We start from the raw sequence: 26,803 nt of genomic DNA on the forward strand, positions 1-26,803 counted from the left end.
TTACGTCATTACCCAGAGAAGAGAGAAATAAAAACGCTGCTCCTCGATCTTCTCGTAGAAAATTCGCGTCTAATCGAGGATTGATAGCTTTTTCGGACATTGTGGACTTCATACTAAACACGTTCAAAATTCAAGACCCCCTCAGAAGCCTTATTTCTGCCTTGTTTTCATCTTTAAAGTCTTATCTTAAGCAATTGACTGCTTCATGGCCCCTCCTTGCATCAATCATATCTTTCGATGGATAATTCATCTAACGTAGTAGAAGATATGATCAATGTGCTACAATGGAACTGCCGTAGTCTAGTGCCTAAACTAGACTCGTTCAAATTTTTACTTCAAAATTATGATTGTGATATATTCGCTCTTTCCGAAACATGGCTTTCTTCTGACACAGAACTCAACTTCCACGATTTTAATATTATTCGCCTGGATAGAGATGATTCCTATGGAGGAGTACTTTTAGGGATCAAAAAGTGCTACTCTTTCTATAAAATTCCTCTCCCAGCTCTATCAGACGTCGAAATCGTCGCTTGTCAAATAACTGCAAAGAATAAAGAACTCTGCATAGCTTCAGTATACGTTCCCCCGAATACTTCCATTAGCCGTAGTCAACTTTGGAATCTAATTTCGATTCTCTCAACCCCAGTTCTAATTTTGGGTGACATGAACTCCCATGGTACTGGGTGGGGCGATCTTTATGATGACGCTAGGGCGGCTATTTTTTACGATTTATGTGACGATTTCAACTTGACTATCTTGAACACTGGTGAAGTGACACGAATTGCAAAACCTCCGGCTCGGGAAAGCCGACTCGATCTATCTTTGTGCTCAAACTCGCTATCATTAGATTGTCAGTGGAAGGTCATCAATGATCCCCATGGTAGCGATCACTTGCCAATCAATATATCAATCAAGTGTAGCCCGCAATCCACTGAACCATCTCGAGTTCCATTTGATCTAACAAGGAACATCGACTGGCAAAAATTTGCTACGGCGGTAACAATCGGTGTCGAATCAATAGATATACTTCCACCATTGGAAGAATATCGATTCTTCGTCGATTTATTGTATAAAAGCTCACTGGAAGCACAAAAAAGAAAAGTTCCAAGTGCTTCATTTAAAATAAAACCAGCCACTCCTGGCTGGGACGATGAATGCACAAAATTGTATTTGAAAAAATCTGATGCTTTCAAAGCTTTTCGCAGACATGGAACATCCACACACTTCGAGGAATATTCAAAGCTTGAAATACAGCTGAAACAATTAGTTAAAGCAAAAAAACGCGGTTACTGGCGCAATTTCATCGAAGGTCTTTCTCGTGAAACCTCAATACGCACCCTGTGGAGGGTAGCTCGCAACATCCGTAACCGCTCATCTACCAACGAGAGTGAAGAATACTCCAACCGATGGATATTCGATTTCGCTAAAAAGGTCTGTCCAGACTCAGTTCCAGCCCAACATATTCTTCGAGAAACGTCTCCGAGCGGTGGACCTCTGGACAGACCATTCTCAATGCTGGAATTTTCTATGGCTCTTCTTTCATCGAACAACTCTTTACCCGAAAGCGATATGATTAAATTCGTTCTTCTAAAAAATCTTCCCGATATCGCGAAAAGACGCTTGCTAGACTTATTCAATACCCTACTAGAAAACAATATTGTGCCACCCGAATGGAGACAGGTCAAAGTGATAGCAATTCAAAAGCCTGGCAAACCAGCGTCTGACCATAACTCATACCGTCCGATTGCTATGCTCTCGTGCATTAGAAAATTGCTGGAGAAAATGATCCTTCGAAGACTCGATCAATGGATCGAGACAAATAATTCGCTATCAAGTACACAATTTGGGTTTCGCAAGAGCAAAGGAACAAACGATTGTCTAGCGTTGCTTTCTACAGATATTCAACTGGCCTTTGCGCACAAGGAGCAACTGGCTTCAGTGTTCTTGGATATTAAGGGAGCTTTTGATTCAGTTTCCATAGAAATTCTGTCAGACAATCTGAACAGATGTGGACTTCCTGGGATTTTGAATAACTTCTTGTACAATTTGTTGTCAGAAAAGCAAATGAACTTCACCCTCGGACAGCTGACAACTTCCAGAAATAGTTATATGGGTCTACCCCAAGGCTCATGTCTCAACCCCCTTCTTTATAATTTTTATGTGAAAGATATTGACAGTTGTTCGGTAGAACAATGCACGCTAAGACAACTTGCAGATGATGGTGTGGTTTCCGTCAGCGGTCCCCATACCGAAAACTTGCAAAGACCATTGCAAAATTCCCTAGATAACTTGTCTTCTTGGGCAAGGACCTTAGGGATAGAATTCTCGCCGCAGAAAACAGAACTGGTAGTGTTTACTCGAAAGCGGTCCCCAGCCCAATTGCAACTTAAGCTATTGGGCAGAAACATTACCCAATCATTGACCTTCAAGTACCTTGGTGTCTGGTTTGATTCAAAATGCACTTGGAATACCCACATTATGTATTTGAAGCAAAAATGTCAAAAAAGAGTCAACTTTCTCCGCTCGATTTGCGGCACGTGGTGGGGAGCTCATCCGGTAGATCTCATAACGCTTTATAAAACAAGCATTCTATCTATTCTGGAGTATGGCTCTTTCTGTTTTCTCTCAGCAGCTAAAAGTCACCTTCTAAAATTGGAACTCATTGTCTGTGTCTGTGTATTGTCTGCGTATAGCTCTCGGCTGTATGCACTCAACGCATAACATGAGTCTCGAGGTTCTGGCAGGAGTAACTCCTCTACAGAACCGATTCTGGGAACTTTCTCTCAGAATACTGGTGAAATGCGGTGTCACGAACACACTTGTGATTGAAAACATTGAAAAAATGCTTCATCTAAATATACAATCTCGGTTTATGAGAATTTATCATCACTATATTTCATCAGATATTTGTCTTCCATCGTTTACTCCAGACCGTGCTCACTTCACCATCAGCAGTTCCTCAATTGAATACGATCTGTCGATGAAACAAGCAATACTTGGGATTTCAGATCAGCTTCGACCAACTTTCATTCCCCGTATTTTTAACCGAAAGTACCAACAAGTCAATTGCATGAAAAGATACTTCACTGATGGGTCTCGCCTCAATGGATCCACTGGCTTCGGTGTTTTCAATGAAAATTCAAGCGCCTTCCGTAAACTGCAGGAACCTTGTTCCGTTTATGTTGCTGAGCTGGCAGCAATCGACTTCGCATTGGGGATGATCTCCAACAAACCTGCAGACCATTACTTCATTTTCTCGGATAGTCTCAGTTTGCTTGAGGCTCTCCAGTCGATGAAAACTAGTAGGCACCCATCTTATTTCCTCACAAAAGTGAGACAGCAGATGAGTGCACTGATCGAAAGATCTTATAGGTTAACCTTTGTTTGGGTCCCCTCTCATTGCTCAATTCCTGGCAATGGGAAGGCGGACACTCTCGCAAAGGTGGGTGCCAGGAGGACGAATTGTTTGATAGACAGATTTCATACGATGAATTTTTCCAATTACAGCGTCAGAGTTCCCTCTTGAGTTGGCAAACCGATTGGGACACTGGAAGTCTTGGGCGGTGGTTATATTCAATTATTCCAAAGGTTTCTTCGAGAACGTGGTTCAAAGGTTTGGACGTAAGTCGTGACTTCAATCGTGTAATGAGTAGACTTATGTCCAACCACTACTCGCTAGATGTGCATCTCCACAGAATAAATCTTGTTCAAAGCAACGTCTGTCGGTGTGGAAACGGTTACGATGACATCGATCACGCAGTTTGGCAATGTACGGATAATTACGCAGCCAGAGAGTACCTTTTGAATGCCCTTGAGGTCCAAGGAAGACAACCCTATGTTCCTGTTAGAGACGTGTTGGGAAATCGCGACATCTGCTATATGCAGTTGATCTATATGTTTGTGAAACGGTCTAGTATAAGTATTTAATGCTTTTGTATTTTTCTTTTTCGTTATTAGTTTGTTTGTCTTGTCCCCCCATCTCACCGTCGCCCACCCTCGACAGATAGTCGAACACCAGATGCTATCACTGGTCATTATGCACAATGCTACACAATGCTACAATGCTGCTCAACTCTCGGTTGAGACAACGATACCTCATATCCATATCCCTAACCTGACCCGTCCCACAAAAATGTTGCCCTTTTAACCTCGAGTAAATCGCGAGTATTCGGTCGAATCCTACTAAACATAGAAATTAGTTGAAACTTTGTATAAACAAACCTTGAATTAGCGGCTCCGCAAAGCTTATGCGATTGAGCCTTACAAATAAATGAACTGGATAAAAAAAGCAATTTTATATTGGACAAATGGTATACTAAACCAATAGCATAGAGTCTGTCCAAAAACAATTTCTTTTGTATGCACTTCGTAATTTGAACTGGACATCATTCCATCTTCCCTCATACGAAGCACGCTGCATGCTCATCAACATACAAACACTTGAAAAACGTAGAAAACAATGCTTTTATTTGTAAACGGTCTTGTTTCACAACACGTACAGTCAGCGGAATTGTTATCTGGCTTAAACTTGTATGTACCAGGACGTCAATTTAGAACAAGGAGCTTATTCCAATTAAAAACATCCCAATGAATAGAGAGCAAATTAAAAACATGTGCCATGGAAATAACAATTAGTATATAAGAAAACATTGTGATAACATATGTATGTAGGCTGCATTTGATTGGCGGAATAAATAAATAAATTAATTAATTAATTTCAGCTTCAAAATATTTATTTCACCTATTAGTAAATAATTATATATTTGAAAAGTCATTAGTGTCAGTAATCAAACTTTGGTTTTTTACCCATATTAAGCCAAGCGATTCAAAAATCGAACAACAACTTCGATAATTTTTAATGGTTTTGGAAAGCAACTATATACTCTATCCAACTTCTATAAGATCATCTTGCTGCTTTGTGTCATTGTAAACAAACAATGCTTCAATTTGATGGTCTAGTGTATTGGAGTCCATTTCACCAAGAAAATGTTGGCGAATCCTCAAGGATACGGAAAGAAGAAGAGAGTTCAACGTAAATCGAAGCTCTCTGACCGGGATAAGCGGGAAATAGTTAAAACAGTTTCGAATACTTCAAAATCGCTTATGCAAATAAAGCCATCTTTGAATTTAAATGTTTCCCGGGAGACAATTCGGCACCTTTTTGAAACAATTTCTTACATAAAGAGGGCTTGGTTAAAGTTCCTAATCTTACACCATCTCACATCGGAAGACGTCTGAGTTTTGCCAAAGCTCACTTGAACCGATAGTGGGGCATGGTATGTCACGACAAAGAATGTTTCCGAAAAAATACATCTTCCTATATACCATAACGAAAAGTTGTTCAATGTATAGGATATCTTTAGTGACGTAAAAAAGTTCAATTTGAATGGTCCTGATGGTTTCGACGGGTACTGACGTTGTTTACGAAGGGAGGAACAGCATTTTTCAACCAGGAATTTTGGTGGAGGCTCGTGCATGATTTGGGCAGGATTCTGTGCAACCGGAAATCAATTCTTGAGGATTGGGGTTTCTGTAACGCCAAAAATCAAAATTACACCAATGATTTTTGTTCAAAAAAAGAAAAGAAGGGACACGAACGTAAGTTTGACGTAGGACTGTGATTGTTCGAAGCAATTGTTTTTTTCAATGTAATTGATTCATCGTTCAGACGTCAATGAAACCTTTTCTCTTAGCTTCCGTTTTCTGTGCCGACTAAAGTGCGCTACACATCCCGTCACCGTTCCGTCAACTATTCTCTTGGACTTATTTTGCCGACGTCGAAGTTGTTATTGCTGGTGAATTTGAATACGACCATACGATGTCCATCGGAAATTATCTGACATTTCATTCGTTTACGTTGCCTTTACGGTGACGGGACGTTGTATGTGTAGCGCACTTAACACGTCTTGCAACAGTTAGTGCGGGTTTTTTGTACCACTTTCACTCTTGTGTTTATTGCGATAACAATTCCGATTGTGAATTGCAGGTCAATATTGCGAAATTCCGACTAGTTTGATCCGAAGTTCAAGTGACTAACTTAAAATGGTTAATTAATATCAGTGTAACACATAACACGAAGAATGGTAGAATGGTATAACACGGTGTTATGGTAGACAAAGTACAGTTGAACCCCGATTATTCGCGAGCGGATGATTAGCGGTGTGGAATATTCACGAGAACGAATTCCATAGTGAATACGATTTTTAGACCTTCATTGCGTTATCCGTGATTTTCGTTGTGCGCGGAGACTTTGCAAGACTATTTCGCGGATAATCGGGGTTCTACTGTATATATGGATACGATCCACTATCTACATTACCCTTATTCCTACACACTGGGTTGTCTGAATAACCCATACAACTGCTTAAACTTGTCGTCATGCCCCTCTCTGCGTAGTTTGTGGGCTTGGTAATTCGATTTTCCGCATACTCAGAACCGATGCCGCAAAGTAGTGGTGACACACACTTGATAATTACGAAGTAAATGCTTGATAAAAGCTGTTTTATTCATACAAAATCAACTAAACATCCAATTTCGAAAAGTAAATACTATGTTGTTACTTTCATTCATACCAAACGTATTAAAACTCAATCTCACTGCTCAACTGCTCGGTTGAAGTAAAGTAATGGTGATTTTTTTTCATTCGTATGGCCTATTAACTCGGTCTCAAATTTAATTGATAGAACGAATTATTGCACACAATTGTGTGTTCCATACTACATTCACAGGAACCAAGGTGAAAGAAAGAATACATACTACATGAATTAGCTTCGCATTCGCTCGCAAAACATATCTCTTTTTTCGGTAAATTGCTCGCTTGTTTTACTATTTCCGCTGTTCTGTCTCAGGCGAAAAAAATGCTGGATAAATTTGCCGTCTAATGATATATATAGGGTTGGGGAAAAAGAAATGTCGTATTTCTGATCGAAATTTGACGCTTTATTTAACATACTTAAAATTATCTAATTTAAGTCAAATATGCGCCGTTTTGTTCGCAAACTTGTTGCCATTTAGAAGGCAACTTCATTTCACTTGATCCACTTTTAATCGTGATCCACTTTTAATCACCAGTCACTATCTTCTTCAAAAATGGGTCGAGTTCGTTCCGTTTCAGCAGTGCATCGCAGGCGTTGATTCGGTTTAAAAGATTTTTTTTGCGTCAACTCGTGTGGCACCCATACATAAAGCATTTTTTGGAATCCAATCTTCTGCAAATGGTTCCAAACGGTTTTATGGTCTATACCCAGTTCCTGGCCAATCGAGCGAGTGCTCACTTGTCGGTCTACTTGGATGATTTCAACGATTTTATCGGTTTCCACGACGATTGGCCTACCAGTACGGGGTGTATCTTCGACAGCCACTACACCAGAACGAAATCAATCAAACCAACGCTGTGCCGACATTTCTTTTTCTCCAACCCAATATTATCAGCCATTCCATGCCAAACTACTACTGCTTCTCAGATTTTCGTGAAAAGGTAGATTTGTTCTTTACCGTAAGATATTAGACACGTATTTTTTTTTCGTTAAAGTGTCTATTTCCGTTTTAGGGTGGTCCGAAAAATCAGTTTTTTCCACTTTCTCCCCAAAATGATTTTTTTTAAATTCATAACTTTTGATCCACTGAACGAGATGATCGATATATCAAACTGAAGCCAATGAGCTAGTTTTTTGCTGAAGAATATTGAACTCGCAAAGAAAATAGATTTTTTATTTTTTTTATTAGATTTTATTTTCGTAATTAATAATTGTAGTCGTTTTTTATTGTTTTCATGGCTTTGGACTAGGGGCGCTATATTTTTTCTTAAAAGCTGAGGATTTTTTAACATACCGTATCTCGATATCAGAGATGCTATCTTTTTCGTTTTTGAGATATGATTTTGAACACTTTGACGACCATGGTGTTTTGGTCAAAATGTTCGTAAAAACCTGGACGGTCCAATGGTTGATTCTTATTCTAGATGGTGCCAGGAAACCATCAAGCATAAAATTTCATCCCCATCTGTCATATAAAGGTAAAAACTACCCGTGTGTAGTACTGCACACGCGGCCCCAACTCAAGGTAAACGAGTAAAATATCGATAAAAATCATTATAAAACAATTAATTTGTTCGAAATTAAATTTTTTATAACATTATTTAAAATTCGTAAAATGTCTTCTATGAAAACAATCCAGACATAAAAACTTTTCGGGTCATTTTGGACAGTGATAAATTGTAATTGGTAGAATAATACAAGCAGTGATGCCAAACTATGAGATCGAAGTGTCCTACTATGTAATGAGGCCAGTAGTAAACGAAAAATACATTAGTTTTAACATAAAAAGTGTCCTGTAGCGCACACGTTTGAAACTTTGAAAGATTTCCCGTGTGCAGTACTGCACTCATGGCCCAGCGGAATACTTGTGGAATGTAGTACGGCACTCATGGCCATCAAAGTGTTTTAAAGTTAACCGGTGATCATTTTCAACCCTTTATCCAAAAATGACAATTTTCAAAAAATTATAAAATTTAAACTATTGAACCGATTCTGAAGATCGACATATTTTATTGAAGTCAATAAACTTTTTTGAAAAAAATATCACTATATTGCGGCATGATTGGATTCTAAGCGCATAGGTCTAGTCTAGTCACAATTAAAAATTAAAAAAACAATTGGTTCAAGTTCTATTACAATTTAATCAGCCATCAATGGTTGTAGACAATTTTTATGACATTTGTGTGTTCTTGGAAGGCTGCAGCACACTTTTAAACAGGCCAAGTCGTTGTTATTTTCGGATGTTTGATCATTTTATAGTATGAGAAATTGTACATAAATCTAAATTGTGCTTAAAACCACAAGAAACCGTTTTTTTTTCTTTCTTCATTAAAGAGATTTTCAGCCAAAGGCTGGTACATCTCTACACAAGAAACCGTTCAGCAAACAGAGTGTCCGAAATTTTAATTCAAGCTGTTGTTTTTTTTATAAATAGTGTTTCGCTTGATTTGAAAAGCATTTTATTCGATGTATGTTTTCATTAAAATAGGTACCAAGGTAGAAAGCTTAAAAGCATATTGAACTAATTTATTAAAAATATCAACCAAATAATACCTGTGCATAAAGTTCGATCTGTTTTCTGCATCATATGCCTTAAGCGTCCGAAATATAATTCAGAACGGTATCTTAAGAACGGTTATGTGAATATGCATTTGAAATCCCTTAATGTTTCGTTACATTTTTTTTTGTAGAATGACCCCCTATATAGAAATTAAAGACGTAGTCCTACGTCAAAATATATTTCACAGCTTCGTCGTTAATGGGTTAATTACGAATACATGTTGTTGTTGGGATCTCGTGTTGCGATTTATCTTGTTTTAATGACAAATTGATAGTGTCCGGATATTCCTTTTATCTCTAGAATATGTAGTAGCTGTTATGAAAAAACCGCTAACTTTCTTTTTATTCACCGTTTCCCTTTCATTACAGAAAAAGATCCATACCCGGTGGATGCGTTGCCTACGTGTAATCACGCGCTATCGGTCTGTCAGCAGGAACGAAAGTGTATCAAACTGTTCGAAGATTTCAAAACGCACTGCAAAGTGCGGGAAAACAAGTGCCGAATGGAGGATAGGTATGGGGCTAACCTGGTTTGTGTATGTGTGTGTGTAATGTGGCGGTGGTTTCACGCATTTCGAGAAAAATAATGTTGTGCGTCTTTTCCTTCGGCTTCTCGGTGGTTCATGGTCTGCACACATCCAACGGTGAAAATGGTTTGTCCAGTTTATCATCACAAATTGAATTCCATCGATTCGATAGTTAATACCCTCCCACGTACACTCGTATAAGCGCAATCGAGCCATTCCAGTGAAAAATCGATTAAAATTTAATCGCATCCCGCCAGCCATTCTCGCCGTAAGCCCACCGTAAGCGCGAAAGGGCATTATCGGTTCCGGATAGCTTCCCACGCACAGACAGACACGTGTACACGCGGCGGAACCGTTTCATCCTACTCTCGTGCCATGTAACACGACCTTAGTGCGATCGCTCATTAAGTGCCGTGGCGGGATGCGGGTTTCCCCCAGTCCGCCCTCATTTGCTATTAAAACCGCACTTACTGTTGCCCAGTGGGCATGAAATTTAGCGCCAATCGTCCGGCGGAAGACCAAAATGCCATCGCTTTACCGCGCGTGAATTATCCGCGATTAGTATCGATTTTAATCCTTTTATATGTGACCATTCGAACGGTTATAAATCATTCGGGCTGTTCAAGACGTATCCTAGGGCGGCAAAAATGGTGGTGGTAACCGCGGTATTCGTATTGTGGTAGGGATGGCTGTGGCGTAAATGGCGAGCCGAGCTATCAGTAAAACGTAACCGAAAGCAAGTGTTGCATAAACAAATTGATACTTGAATCATCCGGATAGGGTGGAATGTTGGTGTACGATTTGTGAGTGGATTAACCTATGAAGAGTAGTGGTAATACAGACATAAGCGATTTTCTTACTTTTTTTTAGAATTCAGTAAATCGGAAGGATATTAATGAAAAGAAATAATTAAAGTTAATAGATGATCAGACCTGTCAAATGAATTCATGAAGGCGTAACTGAAAAAAAGGATTAAAAGAAACTCAGGGCAATTCAAGGAAGAAGCTCGAAGACCAAAGTTATGGAAACGTCGTATGGAGCAGAAATCAAATATTGAAGTTAGGAACCATGAATCAATACTCTTCATAATAAAACTGAGCCTACAATCAGTTAGTAAAGTTTGAAAACTGAAATCCAGCATCGAAATCAGCAATCATTGATACTGACTGGTATCAATTTCAAAGGATTTTCAAAGATTCCTGACAAAAACATCAGCTTTCTGATTCCAGATTTCAGAATCCTAGATTCCTCATTTCAGATTTCAGATTTCAGATTCCCGATTCCAGATTCCAGATTCCAGATTCCAGATTCCAGATGGTGTACGATTTGCGATTAAGTACTCCTCTAATTTGCTTCAATCTTTGGAAAGCCGGTTAAAGAAAACGGCCAAACATATTAATATGGAACGTTCACAGATGATTTGGGGATACACTGGGTAAAAAAATGCCTGCAAACTTTTGAACTTACTACAGTGTTTGTAAAATTACAGATAATTTTCCAAACCACTACAAAACATTTGTTTTTGGCACATTTCTGAAATTGATACGATTTTTTTTTTCAATGACGAAGGGGTAATTTTAAAAATCAAACAAAAGTATCTCTTTATGGAATGGTCCAACAGGAACGTTCAATGAACCGAACGAAAGCTGGTTGATAAATTTAAATGGAATTGCTATTGAGTTAGATAGCAAAAAAATTGTTAGTCTACAAAATCATTGAAAAAACTGAAAAAATAGTTTTTTCTCTTCCCGATATTGTTACCCACTACACGTACACACATCAATATAAGAATATATACATGAAACATTCTAACACCTGTAAGATGGTGCTTCAAAATGATATATTACCCATCTGTATGCGTTGTTTTTCCACGAAGTTATAGCATGTATTACCAAAATTCAATCTAAATAATTAATCAGATACAAAAAAAAAGAAATTGATTCAAGTCCATAACATTAATACACTTTTCCTTGAACCTCTGCAAAACCAGCTTCGAGATATGCCTCGTATCTGCGTCTTGTTGGGACGTATATCTGGTCCCAACTTTGGATTTTGTGCAGACGCTCGTAGTTTTCGCTTCAAAATGTCCAAATAAACCTCCTTGGTACTCAAATAGCATTACTTTCGTTTCGTCTGACCAAGTCACCTTATACCAGCCATCACTGGTCTGAAATGTGGTCCTGACCCCACTTCAATCTTTTTTATATATTTTTTGCGGGCAACCATGGCTTCTGAAGTACTACTCTGCCCTCTTGATTTCTATGTTCCGTTAAGGTCGCCATGAAAAAATTACTGGTTTTTTGCTATAATTTTTATACATCAAATTCAACATGCAAACTGTATTCAGGAGACATTTAGAGCACACTAAATTGGGCGATGCAGAACTTGTCAATATTTCAACTCTACTCAATGTTATTAATAACAGTTCGGCTGAAAAGTTCATAAGGTTGACGTCTAGATGGCGTCTCTTGCAAAAATCTACTTGACTATCACGAAGCACCATCGTTCAATGGACGTGTCAAAACTTGACAGCAAACAGTCGATCGGTTTGTGAGCTACAGCATTGAGAGTGAACCAACTTTTGTTGTTGTGGAATAAATGGAATAATCCGAATTTCGTGTATTGATAAAGCATTGCTTTTTGACTCTGATGGAGCAGAGTCCGAATAACGTTTGTCAAGCCATGCTTTGGTTTGCACTGTATTTTTTCCATCAAAATGCAATGCACAAAATTTTGAATATCCTTTACAATTTCTAACAAATCGGAAGATGGGCCCTTTAACACAGAAAAACTTTTTCTGACAAGAACTTCTTCATGTTTTCTTTGAAAAAATAATAAGAACAAAAAATATAAAAACTTATAATAATTTTGTTTAAAGTCAAGATAGCGAGATAGTGTATTTGACGAAGTTTTAGCTCTTATTAAAATATGAACTTTCGTCGGAAGCATAATCTTTTCCATCTTTCCTAGTTTCTGGAATATAAGGCATTTTTGAAGAAGAATCCTGAAAAAAATGTTTCACTCGTAATAATTTTGTGTGTAAATTCTCGCGTTTACCATGTTCTTGACATGTTTCTAAATAGAAAAAAGTTAGTAAAGCATGTAAATCGCAAAAATTTATACATGAAAAAAACTTCAAAAAGTTGTTGTTCGAAAAACCTTTTTCCCTGTGAAAGAGCCCATCTTCCGATGTATGGGTGGCTTGTTGGAAATGCACATCCATTTTTTTCAGAATTAAAAAACACGTTTTTGAGAAAAATTAATTTTCATTTCCAATATATTGGTTTTCAGTGATATTCCCCTTAAAAACAAGTGTTGTATTTTATTAGAAGATTTAAACAAATTCCTACATTTCATCTTTTGACCACAATTTTGTAAGTATTATAGTTTTTGAGTCATAGTTTTTTTTGTAAAAAATAAAGAAAAAAAATTCTGGCCCTTTTCAAAACAAGTGACCCATGTCTTTACACCCACAACGTTTCACTGCTATCTGATATGGTACTGCCAACTCCTAAGACGAGTTGGCATGAAATTCGTCTATTGCAACTTAGAAAAAAGCGCTCTTTCATATGTAACAACTTTTCCGAAGACAGTTTTTGTCTAGAGAATAACTGACAAGCTCTGGAAACGAAGACTGGAAACATGTTTACTTTGAAAAATCTTAACTTTAAAACGATAAAAACGACATCTTTGATTTTTGAATATGTTATGTAAAAAGGTTTCAAGAAAAATATAAAAAATATGTCGCTCACTATCTCAAACCATGTATACTTTAAAAAACCAATACATAGAATAATTATCAAGTTATTTTTTTACAAATGTGAACCTTTTTTTTTGAATAACAGCTTATTTAGGCTTTAGTTTGATATGTCGATCTTCTGAATCGATTCTGTAGTTCAAAAGTTATAAATTTTTGAAAAAAAAACATTTTTGGAAAAAATAGGGAAATTATAATATGTGTGGGCAGAATAATTAAAAAATAATTATTCTGCCCACACATATATTATACTGTCCACACTAAAATAAAAATGGCCACCCTAATTTAAAAATAAAAAAAGGGTCTAATATTTTTCGATAACAAACAATAATACGAATTTTCACGAAAATCTGAGAATCACTACATGGGTTTGGGATGGAATGGCTGATTTAGGTAGGTATAAAAGTACAGGAAAACCGGTTTTTGTGCGATTGCTATTTGTATGATTTTTCATTTGTGTGACTGTTTAGGTGCGATTTTATTATTTGTGCGATTAGTTCGTGTGATTCAAGACCCGATGTCATAATAAAATCGCACAAACGAGAAATCACCCAAAAAGGGACCGCACAAAAACAGGTTTGCCTGTATGAGACGCTTAAATCTCGGCCCGAGTAATTTGAAGACATGTTGGTAAAAAAAGCTTAAGTTAAGAAAAAAGTAATCAATTCCATGGTTTTTAAGTAATCCTCAATTTTGTTCATAACTCAAAACGCCGCATTTTCCTATCGTTTACTTTGAGATAAAGTGGAAATAAAAATTGTCACCATCCATCGTGCACCACTCTTCACGGGTTAATCCGGCTATACCAGGTACCTGTTCAAAGCTTGTCAATACACCGGATAGAGATAACCACATTCACCGCACCGCAGACCATGAAAAAACACCGAAGCCGATAAAACAGTGTAAAACAAGCGAATGAAACCACCGATAAACCGAACAAATCCGCCAGCTAGCGGAACAACAACGGAAGGACGAACCGAAAACCCCCAGCGTCACAAGAATGTCCCAAACACGTCGTCGAACATCGCCACGGGACTGACAGTGTGCCAAGCAACTTTACTCATCCCGATTATTCGTCTTCTTGTTTTCTTCCACCGCAACACCCAACGGCACCGGCTACAGGGAATTATGCTACGAAGCATGGACTAATCTCCGATTATCGCCGATGTTTGGATGTATCTGCCCGAACAACCACATGAAGCGCAGATGTGATAAAATATTTAGCGTTGTTAACCATAATCCCTGCGTTGGTAAGTGTTGCTCCGCTTCTATCATCACCTCCACCACCTCCATGTATCCGTTTTCAGCCTAGAGTTCCGTGCGAAGCGAACTTCGTATCAATACGTACTTCCTGCCATCGGAATTCCGAAACAATGGTTCCGTTTCCGGAAAACTAAAACAAAAAAAACAAATATCGGTTACGTTCATCGTTTCATCAGGTTACTCATTTTTCGCTCCAGGCTCTCATCCTGCTTCCAATTCTGCCGGTTGTACATTCGATGATGTACAACAGCTCCAGCTTTCATTTCGATTCCGTTTTCCTTTTTGTTCATTTGGTTTATTTTCTTTATCGGCTCTCCCCCTACCGGGTGGTGATTTCAAATCTGTAGTTGCACCGAAAGAAAGTCAAACGAGACGGGGAGCGATATTTCATTTCATTCCCATCCTGCTACACTCATTAATCCCGCGCGCTCGAACCTTACTCCCGGTTGGTATTTGTACCGGCTTTCGCCGAGATCGTAATTTCAGCGAGTTTTCTTCGAGTTTAAACGAAAAACGAATGTCCCATGTTGGGAAAACACAACGCAAACATACCCGAGAAGAAAAAAATCAACAATGAAAAGAATGGCGAAAGCACGTGAAAATCCTGCCCGAGGCTGTCCGCGCGTTGGCAAAGAAATAAACTTTGCCAATAAAGATTTTTAGTTTATTAACAAGGAACACAAGGAGGGAGGAGAGGGTAGAGAAAACCAAACCCAAGAGTAACCCGCGAACCATGAAGGATGGAAGCGGAAACCGGCTACAACTTTCTGCTGTCTGCTCGAAACCAGCAGCGAAGAAGTTTTGGCAAGCTTTTCCCACTCGTGAGGAATTTTCCCACCCGTAAAATCCCCTTTCTTCTAACCCATAGCTGCTGACAGTACAAAAAATATGACTTACCAGTAGCGAAACAAGTAAAAAAATGGGCATCCATCAGGCCATTTTTTAGGTATGGTAAGCTTCCGTAATTCTTGCTATGCTCCGATTTTTTTAAAACTTCCTTCAGTGAAGGATTTTTTTTCCTATCCATACGTCGCCACATCAAGTCTCTGACGCCAAACGACGGGCGCAAACAGTGAGAGTGCTGGAGTAAACCAAAAAGCCACATTTCAACACATTTTGCATTTAGCATGATGTAAAACCATCCGTATCCTCAATGCCCCCCCCCCCCCCCTGATAGATTTTTTTCTATTTTTCTGTTGCCTGGCATTTACACCAACCCTCGGAGTCGGCAGCACATATCACCAAAAATATATACACAAAACTGCCGGCTCCGGTCGTCACCATCATCCTCGGAGTCGTCGTCGTCGGTTTGAAAGTTGAAGTAAAAAATAAATCCCATTTTGTATGTATGTGTTGCGCACAGGAATGTACGGTTATGAATGGGGTTCGGTACAAAATGGTGACATTCATATGTTTCATTTTGATGTTCGTTTTTGTTTATTTTAAGTTTTTGCAATACAAGATGAAGGTATGTGTCAGCGAAACCAGAACAAATCATGTATTGTTTGATAAATGTTGTTGTGAGGAGGAATGAGTGTGTGAAAATGGTTAAATGAATAATCAGAAGACTTAGAAGAATTGAAAAAGGGGTTCTAGCTTTCATCGACCAGTGCTGAATCGGAAAAGTTATCGTAAGCAGTGCTGAAAAAATAATTTAACCGTTTTCGAGAAACAAAAAAAAGAACAATTTCACGTAGGAATACCTTGACGATAAGAAACCCAATCAATTTAAAAATGAAACGTGGAATGACATTTGAAAACATGATACAGGTAAACTTCGATATAACGTACATTTCACTTTCAAAATTGTACGTTGTATCGAATAGTACGTTATATCGAAGCATAATAAAGTACTCACAAACGTAGTCTATAATAAATTAGTGTGTTGCTGTTTTAGTAAAGTTAAAGAATAACTTCAATCAGAAGACGAAGCCAGCCTTTCTCATGATGTTTCCCTTCGTACTATTGATTAAAGCTTGATTTATTTAGAATCCGGAATCACAAAACCAGCTGTATTTCGGAATTGATTGAAGGTACAAAACTTATTTTAGCATCACAATACAGATAATTCATTGTTTTATCAGAAAAAAAATATTGAAAAAAAATTTCCTTTGCACTTTGGAAACGTGTACGTTATATCGAGGTAAAATGTACGTTATATCGAGTGACGTTATATCGAGGGTACGTTATAACGAGGGTACGTTATATCGAAGTTTCCCTGTATCCATTTATTTTATTGTGATATTGATTGCATACAACAATTTTTGAGGAATAAAGCTGGGGTCTGGTACGAGTTCACTGCGCCGTTCAATCTCAAAGTGAGGATCGAAACAAATTAACGAAAAACTTTGACAGCTTTTGACGATTCAAATCCATCGGTAATTTGTTGTATAAGATCCGAAAAACGCTGACATATACGTGATACACGAATCAAATGCAGCGTTATTTGCAGGAAAATGAGAGAGGAGTATGGAAATATCGTGATTTAAGCTTCGACATTATCTTGCGAAGATGTTTGCATCAACCGATAGGGAACATTTATACGTAACTATTACAACGAAGAAAAATATACACTCATGAAACTAAATATTGCGCAACAATTTGCGAAAAAATGTGTTCTTTTTTACATAGACTATACTAGCTGACCCGGAAAACGTTGTTTCTGCCATACAATTTATTTCTAGAGAATATTTTAGTTGGTAAAAAAAACGAATATGTTTGAATAAAGTTTGTATATTATCGTTCTGATTTGTAAAATTGTAATTTTTACTGCAAAACATACATATGTGTCCTTCTTTTTTTAGAATTTCCCCTTTTTTTATTCTAAATATCCTTGTTTTATATACAATACTAGCTGACCCGGCACACTTCGTCTCGCCCAAAATTTATCATAGTATCATATTCACGTTTTCTTACTAAGCGCACGTTCGTGGGTCCAATCGCAAAACTGTTCATTGATGGATCTTCTAGTCTACCCTTTAAAATTACCATTTACTATAAAAATCGTTAGTACTTCTACCAAAACTCGTCATTATAATATCACAATACTATTTTCAGACACAATTCTCGTTCAAGATTTTTTAGCCACTTGTAAATAACATTTTTCTCCGTTACATGAAATAAATGTTTGATAAAGAAAATATGATAGAATAAAGATCGGACAATTCCTTCCCCGAGTTTTGCTCTTATCAACATATTCGGCGATCCATTTTTATTTATATAGATAAAAGAAGATCCAGTAGTGCGTTTTATCTCATTAAAATCCATTTCCACTTTCGAACTAAGATCAATTGTAGAACATATGGGAATTCAATTTTACGAAGTATTCCATTTTCGTTCAGAGTTTTCCGAAAATTTTCAATTGACATGTTTGGTTGAATTATGTGTAATATTTTTATGGCACCTCCTCTCCATTCCAGATGATGGAGGGGTGCTATACCATCATAGAAACATTTCTCGTACCCAAAAACCCTCACATCCCGAATTTGACTCCAGTTTCTTGATTAGTTCTCGAGTTGCAAAAATTTGTATTTCATTTACACGGCTGACCACCCCCTTAGAGAAGGGTCTCGAAGTATCGTAAGAGCCTTCTCCGGCCCCTAAAACCCCTGCATACCAATTTTCGCGCCGATCGGCTCAGTAGTTTCCAAGTCCATACGGATCAGAAAGACAGAAAGACAGAAAGACATCACTTCATTATATATATATATATATATATATATATATATATATATATATATATATATATATATATATATATATATATATATATATATATATATATATATATATATATATATATATATATATATATATATATATATATATATATATATATATATATATATATATATATATATATAAAATGGCAATGAATAAAACTCAAAAATAAAAATCAGTATGAACTTACTCGTTTATTACTATTCCGAGACATCTTCAACTTTCTGGCACTGGTGTGGAGGTTACGTTCCAGAATGTCCAAGTAAACTTCCTTTGTCATGATCATGTCAATGAATTCCAACGTTCCGCAACCATTCCAGGACATAGAACCTCACACCATCACTCGTCCTGCAATATAACCTATCAATAAAGCTTCACTCCTTCAATAAATATTATTCAAATAGTCATACATCCTCCGTGCTTCACGGTAGGTCGCAAACACTTCAAGTTCAAGCGATCTCCTGGTTTTCTCCACGTCCGAATGATTCCGTCAGAGCCAACAAGGTGATTTTTGTCTCATCAGACCACAACACATGCTTCCAGTCATCAATTGTTCAAGTTGCATGTTCTTTAGCCCATTTCAAGCGAAGTTTTATGTTTTTCTTCGACAACCATGGCTTTTTTACAGCTACATGCCCTCCAAAACCCAACTCCTTTATTCTGTTCCGGACAGTTTGAAGGTGTACTGAAACATTGTAGAAGGTTTGAAGCTCAGCTGCCAGTTTTGGAGCAGATAGTCGCCGATTTTCCTGAATCCTTCGTTTGATGAATCTGTCAATATTAGGTGTTGTTTTACGTTTTCGTCCTTGTCCCTTCTGGCGAGCAATTGTTCCCAATCGTTTATACTTTTGGATGATCGACGCAATTGTAGTTTTGCTCAAATTGACCATTTGACTTATTGTTTGGTAACCATTTCCAGATTCATGGTGAGAAATTATCAATTCAAAGGAACTTCGCGTCTTTTCCCCATTATTGCCACACAAAATTGTCCAACACTTTGGCAAATCACAGAAAATGATCTAGACTTCCACTTTCAACTTGTTTATCGTTGGATGTTTACAAATTAAAACAAAGCTCTACCATCTAATGTAATTTTTCAAGGGTTGTGCATAATTTTTTGGCATCATGTGTAGGGATGGCCATGTTTATTTGTTGCGCCTGTAAATAAATACTACTACGAAAATTTATTTATTCTGCTCATTTTGCTTTACTCAAAAGGGACATCACTTACAGCTAAAAGAAAAATTGAACAATAGGAGTGTGTCAATATTTTCAACAAAAATGCTGATACTATTACGAGGGTGTCTATAATTTTTTTACATAGTGTATATATATATGGAAAAAAAATCTGTGCAACGTTTCAGCTCAATCGGACATGATTTAGGGGTGCCTCAAAGCGCTCAAAGTTTTGATTTTTTGATCCTCGAAAATCTTCCAAAGAAAATTTCGAGTATCGAATTTTTTGTTGTTGCCAAATGACTTGAAAATGCATGGAACGTCGAGTTTTGGTGTCATCTCGAAAAAATAATTTCGGCCTAAAATCGACCTTTTGGGACTGAGTCTGAGAGGCAATGAAGGTATGGAAAAAAATAATTATCGAGTTTAAAGAACCGACCATGTATCAATTTAAACCATATATAGACTATGGGATTGTAATGTATAGCATATCAAACAAATCTTAGGGAATTTGGTTTGGTATGTAAATCGCCAAAATCCGTTCGCGGCAAAAATGGTTATTAACGTTAGCTTTACTTCATAAAAAATGACCTATTTACTGATTTGGCACCCTTAATGAAAGACGTAGTTCTACGTCAAAAATCAACAATTTATGTCGCGATTTTGGTGAGTTTACCACGACACCACTAAATCTACAAAAAAATATCCAATGGAGGGGGGCTGTTTTCTGAAGTATAAATGTTTCAAATATTAAATTTGTCATACGTCATATTTGAACCAGACAGACATCAACCAAAAACTCGAAGTTTCAAAAATTCATAAAATATCGATGTTCAACAAAGTTCGTCAAAAATAGTTTTAACATATTGGACTTCACCATCTTCAAATTTTTCTACACGACTTCTATTTTACACGAACAAACAAGAAGTGGGTTATATCTCTGATATAACCGCAAGGTAGACGTAGGACTACCGTTGGCTCGGTAATAATTTATTTGAAATTGCATCTGAATCAATTCTTAATTAATGAATGAGTTAATTTATTGAAAGATTGCTGAAAGTTTTTCTTTTTAGTGTGTGGGTGGATGACTTTCATTTTTCAACTCTTTCGAATTTGTTGGTGGTCCCGAAACGAACCGATGGAATTAGAGTGCCCTTGGAAAAGCGACTGAAGATGTTTGATACGTGATTCATTTTTGTTTTCGTGAGAATAACACGAGATTTTTCAGGATCACTCCATGCGCAGAATAGAAACTGGATGATGCCATTTCACGGTGAAAACGAAATAAAGTCTATATAACCTAGCATAAAACTAATTTCGTTTTTATGGTGGTGTGGCAATTTTTCATGACTGTTCCATGCGAAAGCAGAACAGAAACTGATGCTGTTGTATTGCATCACGGGAACATCAAATCGAATGCGGAAATGAGTTCGAATATTCCTCCGCTCGGACGCATTCACATGCAAACAATTTTTCATGACTATTCTATGCGAAAGCAGAACAGAAACTGATGCGAGTAAAAGTACTCACGCCGTGTATGTGTCCGCTATGGTTTCCCAAACAGTAATGCAAGCGGACAAAAGAAGTCACAGCTTGCATGTATTCGCTATGACGGTTTCTCCAGGTACCTAAATTTGGCGTCCGTGTTCGGGAACACATTGCGATCACCAATCATCAATGAGCTAGATTGTTATGACTTCAATAGCTTGCTTTCAAAGCAATTTTTAAACTATTGAAACGATTTGTTGGACCAATAAGTGACAATCATATAACTGGTTGACATTTTATCTTTGAGATGAAGTGATTATTATACCACTCCATTCAGCCGGTAAAAACGTATTAACGTTCAAAACCTTGCAGTCCAGCGTCCCTCTCTTGCTTTCGAAACTTTGAACTTACACCCCGGTACATAAATGAAAGACGTAGTCCTACGTCAAAAAATCATATTTTTTTAAATACATATTTTAGATCTTTCGTAAATAAAAAAAAAGATTACTGATTTTTTTTCTCAGTGTATATATTTGTAACATTTAAGCATCAACAAAACTCTTTCCAAGTCACTATTTTGGTACGGCTCATAAAGGGTGTGTCACATCAAATTGCATCACGGAAAAAACGCTGTAGAAATTTAATTTTTAGGAATTATATCTTCAGCTTTCGCTTATAATCAGATAAGAGTGTATAGATCACGTTGGCCATGCTTCACTGTAAATTTTTCGTAAATTTGGAAAAATGTCGTCGAACGAAAAAGAGCGTCGTGAATTAATCCTGCGCACTCATTTCGAGAATCCGGAGTTGTCACATCGGGACATCGGTAAGATGCTGGGAATCGTGCAATCCACGGTCAGCAGAGTACTAAAACGATACTTCGAGAACCTAACCATCGACCGGAAGGTGAAGAACGGCAAAAATGGATGCTCCGTCAGTGAAAAAGATCACAAGCGCGTAGTTAAGCAGTTTAGACGTGATCCGAGAAGTTCGGTCCGGGATGTCGCCAATAAGCTGAATTTGTCAAGTTCATTCGTCCAGCGGACCAAGCAGCCGGAAGGGCCTGCGTACATACATGGTTCAGAAGGCTCCTAACCGCGACGAAAGGCAAAACATGGTGGGGAAGACGCGAGCCCGGAAGCTGTACACCGAAATGCTGACGAAGCCGCATTGCCTGGTAATGGACGACGAAACCTAAGTCAAAGCGGACTTTCGTCAGCTGCCAGGCCTGTTGTTCTTCTCCGCAGAGGACAAATTCAGCGTTCCGGAGGAGATTCGCAAGCAGAAACTATCCAAGTTTGCCAAAAAGTACATGGTGTGGCAAGCGATCTGCTCTTGCGGAAAGCGGAGCGCCCCCTTCGTGATGACCGGCACGGTAAACGGGCAGGTTTACCTTAAGGAGTGCCTACAGAAGCGCTTACTACCACTATTGAAGCAGCACGACGGCCCGACCATCTTCTGGTCGGATCTCGCTTCGTGCCACTATTCAAAGGACGGGTTAGAGTGGACCGAAGCCAACGGGGTCACCTTCGTGCCAAAGGAAATGAACCCGACCAACGCGCCGGAGCTTCGCCCAATAGAGAAATATTGGGCGATTATGAAGCAGGCCCTCCGGAAGAACCCAAAAGTTGTCAAATCGGAGGCGGACTTCAAGAGAAAATGGATTTCTGTTCAAAAAAAAACTACAACCTGACGTTGTACAGAACCTTATGGACGGGGTAAAAAAGGAGGTGCGAGCATACGGGCTTGGGCTCGAAGTATGAATAAAAAGAAAATGCCAAAAGTTGTTTAATAGTTTATATTTTACTGTCTAAAATTTTCAAATGGATCGGTCTACTGGGCGAATTTCTACAGCGTTTTTTTCCGTGATGCAATTTGAAGTGACACACCCTTTAGTTTTTGAGACATAAGTTATCAAAGATTTCTCCTACTAAAATCGATACGCACTATTGAAAAGTTACACGAACATTTCGGCGAGCAACATGAGTGTTTTTTAAACAACTATTTTAAACGGAATAGATACTTCAAAATCGCCATGATTCCGCCAATACACCATCAACCATGGAATAGTACACCATCAACTTCACATTCCAATCGTTCCAGAATGACCTCCAGTAATTATGTTGTAGTTTGTCATTCGACCATTGGAGCCAATTAATTTCCACTCACGTAATCCGCACAACGATCGAGAAGCAATTTATCGGAGACCCCTAGTCTCGGGGTGCGCGGAAAACAATTACTGCTCGGTCATAATTAACACAGTCATAATTACGAAACCGCGCTCACGCCTTTCACTCTGTCATGCTTAGCGCCACAGACTTATCCACACGTGTCATCACCCTTCTAACAAACCGTGAGGAAACACTTTACACTTGTCACGCTCGAAGAGTATGCGAACTTCCGACCGAATCCGACTCTAGCAGACGGCGCCCCAGCACAGTCTCGAACATCTTGATAGTGCGCCACAACAACAATGGTACACGCCCCCACAAGTGGACAGGCCTTTTCCGGATCCCCACATGTGATAGCGCGACACTTTCTGCTTTTGCCCACTTGGACACGGGATCTAATTAGGACATGTCTTGTCTGTCCATCTTCACAGTCGTGTGACGAAGTCGCGCGCATTCCTGCACTTCCCCCGCAGTACCAAACAATACCGTATCCTGTCGGTTGAAGCATACGTGTCTCGCGATGCCGTTTCAAATTACCATTAGAAGACGGGGAGTTTTTATTGCCAATTGTAGGAAGACAAGTTTCGGTGCAATGACTTTCCGTGAACCGATCTCTGGACTCTGGAAACCGGTTGTGTTTAAATTTCAAGCCGAGCCTCATAACAGGATAACCGGAGAAATTATGAACTTCACACCACCCAAAAACTCCCAGAATTGAGGTCACATGATACACTCCGGTTTTGGAAACTTTGTTACTTTTGTGTTCAAAACCGATACGACGACTGCAGAAATTTGCACATCGCAGCTCAAGTTTCGCACAAACTTTGCCGGCAGCTATTTGCCACTGCACATCACACATGCTGGAGAAGACACCTTCGTCATCAGCAATTGTCCTGTTCCATTTCCAGGCTATTGTGTTTCCTACTTTGGTTATTGTTCCGTGAGTCCCCAGAAGGCGAGGGCATAACAGTGAGGGACAGGAAAAGGAATAAAAGCTACGAACAAATACTACCAATTGGAAGCGAAGACAAATGAATGGTGGCAGTGGCTTGTGTGTTCTGTTGGGTGTAGCAATTTCGCAAACGATACGACACTCTGCCCTTTCTCGCCGTCGGTGGGCGTGATGAGAGTCCGAAAGGACAACATGGTCCAGAGTGCAATAAAAAGATGAAAATATTGTGTTATTAAATATCCTTGAGTACAATAGGCTCTGGGTCGGGAGAGTGAAAGTTCTCGTCAACGACGGATGCGGGGAGACGATTAAAAAGCTGGAAGCTGTTTTATTGTGTCTCCGTGTTTTTTGTTCTTTCGTATCTGCAACAGAAAACGAAAGGAAACCAGAGAACAGTCCCCGGAGGGCGTGAAAAACTCCATCCCTGGATGTCAGTCCTAGCTGCTCGTGTTTCCTCCTACCCACTTTCCGAAGAGTTTGCAGTCTGGAAAACTGAGCCGGCTTCGGGCTGGGAAAAACTCAAGAGTCGAGAAATGAGAATACCATTATACTTGTACGTAAGCCGCCCGCCATCGCAATGTCGCCAGGAGAGATTTCATGGGGACTTTTTTTTTCGCCTGTCGCATTTTTCCGGCTCGTGAGTGCTTCTTCAGATTGACGCTACACTTGACACTTGTTGGAACGATGAGCGTTACGGGATGATATGAAGGAAGGAAGAGGAGGAGAGGGAGGAGGAAGAGAATCAAAAGGCCAATCAAGACAAACTTTGCGAAGCGCTAGAATGTTATTAAAAGTGCCCAAACGATGGCGAGCGCCAACAGCTGAATACTGGACAGGTCATGGCTGATGATTGTAGCGACAGTACGGAATATTATCCCGTCGCAATTTCCTCCCCGGTGAGATCAAACGAACTACAAATTATTATTCTCGCCACCTCGATGAAGTTTTCGTTCTAAGAATGCAGTACCATGGATATCTCAGGAACCACTCAATCAATTATTTATTATTTTGGAAAGCTGGCAAATTAACTAGTATCTGACGAATTATTTTCTCAAATTTCAAAAAATAATAAAATGGCGGCTAATTAAAGTAAAAACATGAATTTTCACCTAAAAATAGTTTTAAAAAATCTCTCAAAAAAGTAGATGGGTCTGAGCCGAAGGGCACGGACGGGAGCTTGTCGTAGGACTGTGATAGTTTGTAGTAATTGTATTTGAATTAAACTTTTTCATTGTTCAGAAATCTGTAATTTTTACTCCTTTGATACATGGAGGTCCTGGAAAAACAGTTTCTTGTACTGACTTATATCCTTTAAACTGGTAGGATGACGAAGAATCAGGAACCACATTCTAACATGGACACGACGAACTTGACACTATTTGATGATTTTTATAACTATGTTCAAAACTGTGCACAAATGACCAGTAAAGCCATAACCCCCCTTCCTTCTATTTATTTAATTATGCAGAAGAGGGCAAGGAGTCATTATTTATCGGTGCATTTTTGAACACAAATCTAAATAGGTGTGAACTACATAGATATAAATCGAACTCTAATAATTCTATAACTACAGAAATATAGTATGGATAAAAAATAGTATTTTCCCTACGTTGCCACGTTGTCCGGAACATTGTTTGTAGTTATTACCCATAACGTTATAGCCAGGTGATGTATATTAAGTATCTTATGGTCATGGGTGCTCTCTTCGGAAGTACGTGTACCTGTTGTAGTGAATTGAACTCGTGGGGTGTTAGGTTCGGCTTATTTATAGGGAAGGGAACGGAGAACGAACAAGTCAGGGAAGTGAACTGGGCATTTTTAAAACATAATTACTTCTATGGCAGGCAAATATGTGGGTTACATAATATTAAGATCGCGACTAATTAAGCTTTAATGATCTGACATGTGTGAGTATACTCTTTCGAATCCATCAATCAGCAACCAGATAAATTCTTCAATTGCTTTTTTTACATTACCAAACAAAATACTCGTTATCAAGATATCCTGGACCACAATTACATAAATTGTTAATAGCAAGATCTACACGATAAAAATTTGAATTGAGCATGAATTGAGTGAACATTGAACATTTTTGCTCTTCTTCTTCCTCTTCCTCAATGATACTAACGTTCCAAGAGGATCTTCGCGGTCTCAACGTAGTATTACCTGCGTCGTTTTTATTAGTACTTAGTTGAGATTTATTTTCTTTTTTCTTTGACGAAAAATCCCCCCGACCACGGGAGCAAATCTTATATCTTATATTGCTATACAATATATAATATACAAATGCTTACCATTATTTGAGAGACATGACATTTTCTGTTATTTTTAGGCTCATTTATATATATTAGCATTATATATTATTATATATATATTATTATTATATATTATTATATATTATATTATATATATTATATATTATATAATATATATAATATATATAATATTATTATATATTATATATATATATATATATATATATATATATATATATATATATATTATATATTTTTATTTTTTTTTATATATTTTTTTTTTATCTGGTAGCTGATTTTGAGATTCGAAAGAGTGTACTCACACATGTCAGATCATTAAAGTTTAATTAGTCGCGATCTTAATATCATGTACCCCACATATTTGCCTGCCATAGAAGT

General features: G+C 38.1%; 1 protein-coding gene across 9 annotated transcripts in view; it reads left to right on the forward strand.

Moving 5' to 3' along the window:
- The window catches only part of LOC129761802 (uncharacterized), a 652,040-nt gene that overhangs the window by 534,128 nt on the left and 91,109 nt on the right, over positions 1 to 26,803 (forward strand). For all 9 annotated transcript variants that reach the window (XR_008740473.1, XM_055759580.1, XM_055759575.1 and 6 more), the window contains exons 5-6: positions 9,465 to 9,609; positions 14,502 to 14,629. Coding sequence is in view for 8 of the 9 variants with exons in the window: in XM_055759580.1 (XP_055615555.1) it covers positions 9,465 to 9,609; positions 14,502 to 14,629 (273 nt within the window). In the remaining variant the exon portion in view is untranslated. The remainder of the gene's footprint in view (positions 1 to 9,464; positions 9,610 to 14,501; positions 14,630 to 26,803) is intronic.

Source organism: Toxorhynchites rutilus, chromosome 1 (genome assembly GCF_029784135.1).
Source record: "Toxorhynchites rutilus septentrionalis strain SRP chromosome 1, ASM2978413v1, whole genome shotgun sequence".
Lineage (NCBI taxonomy): Eukaryota > Metazoa > Arthropoda > Insecta > Diptera > Culicidae > Toxorhynchites > Toxorhynchites rutilus.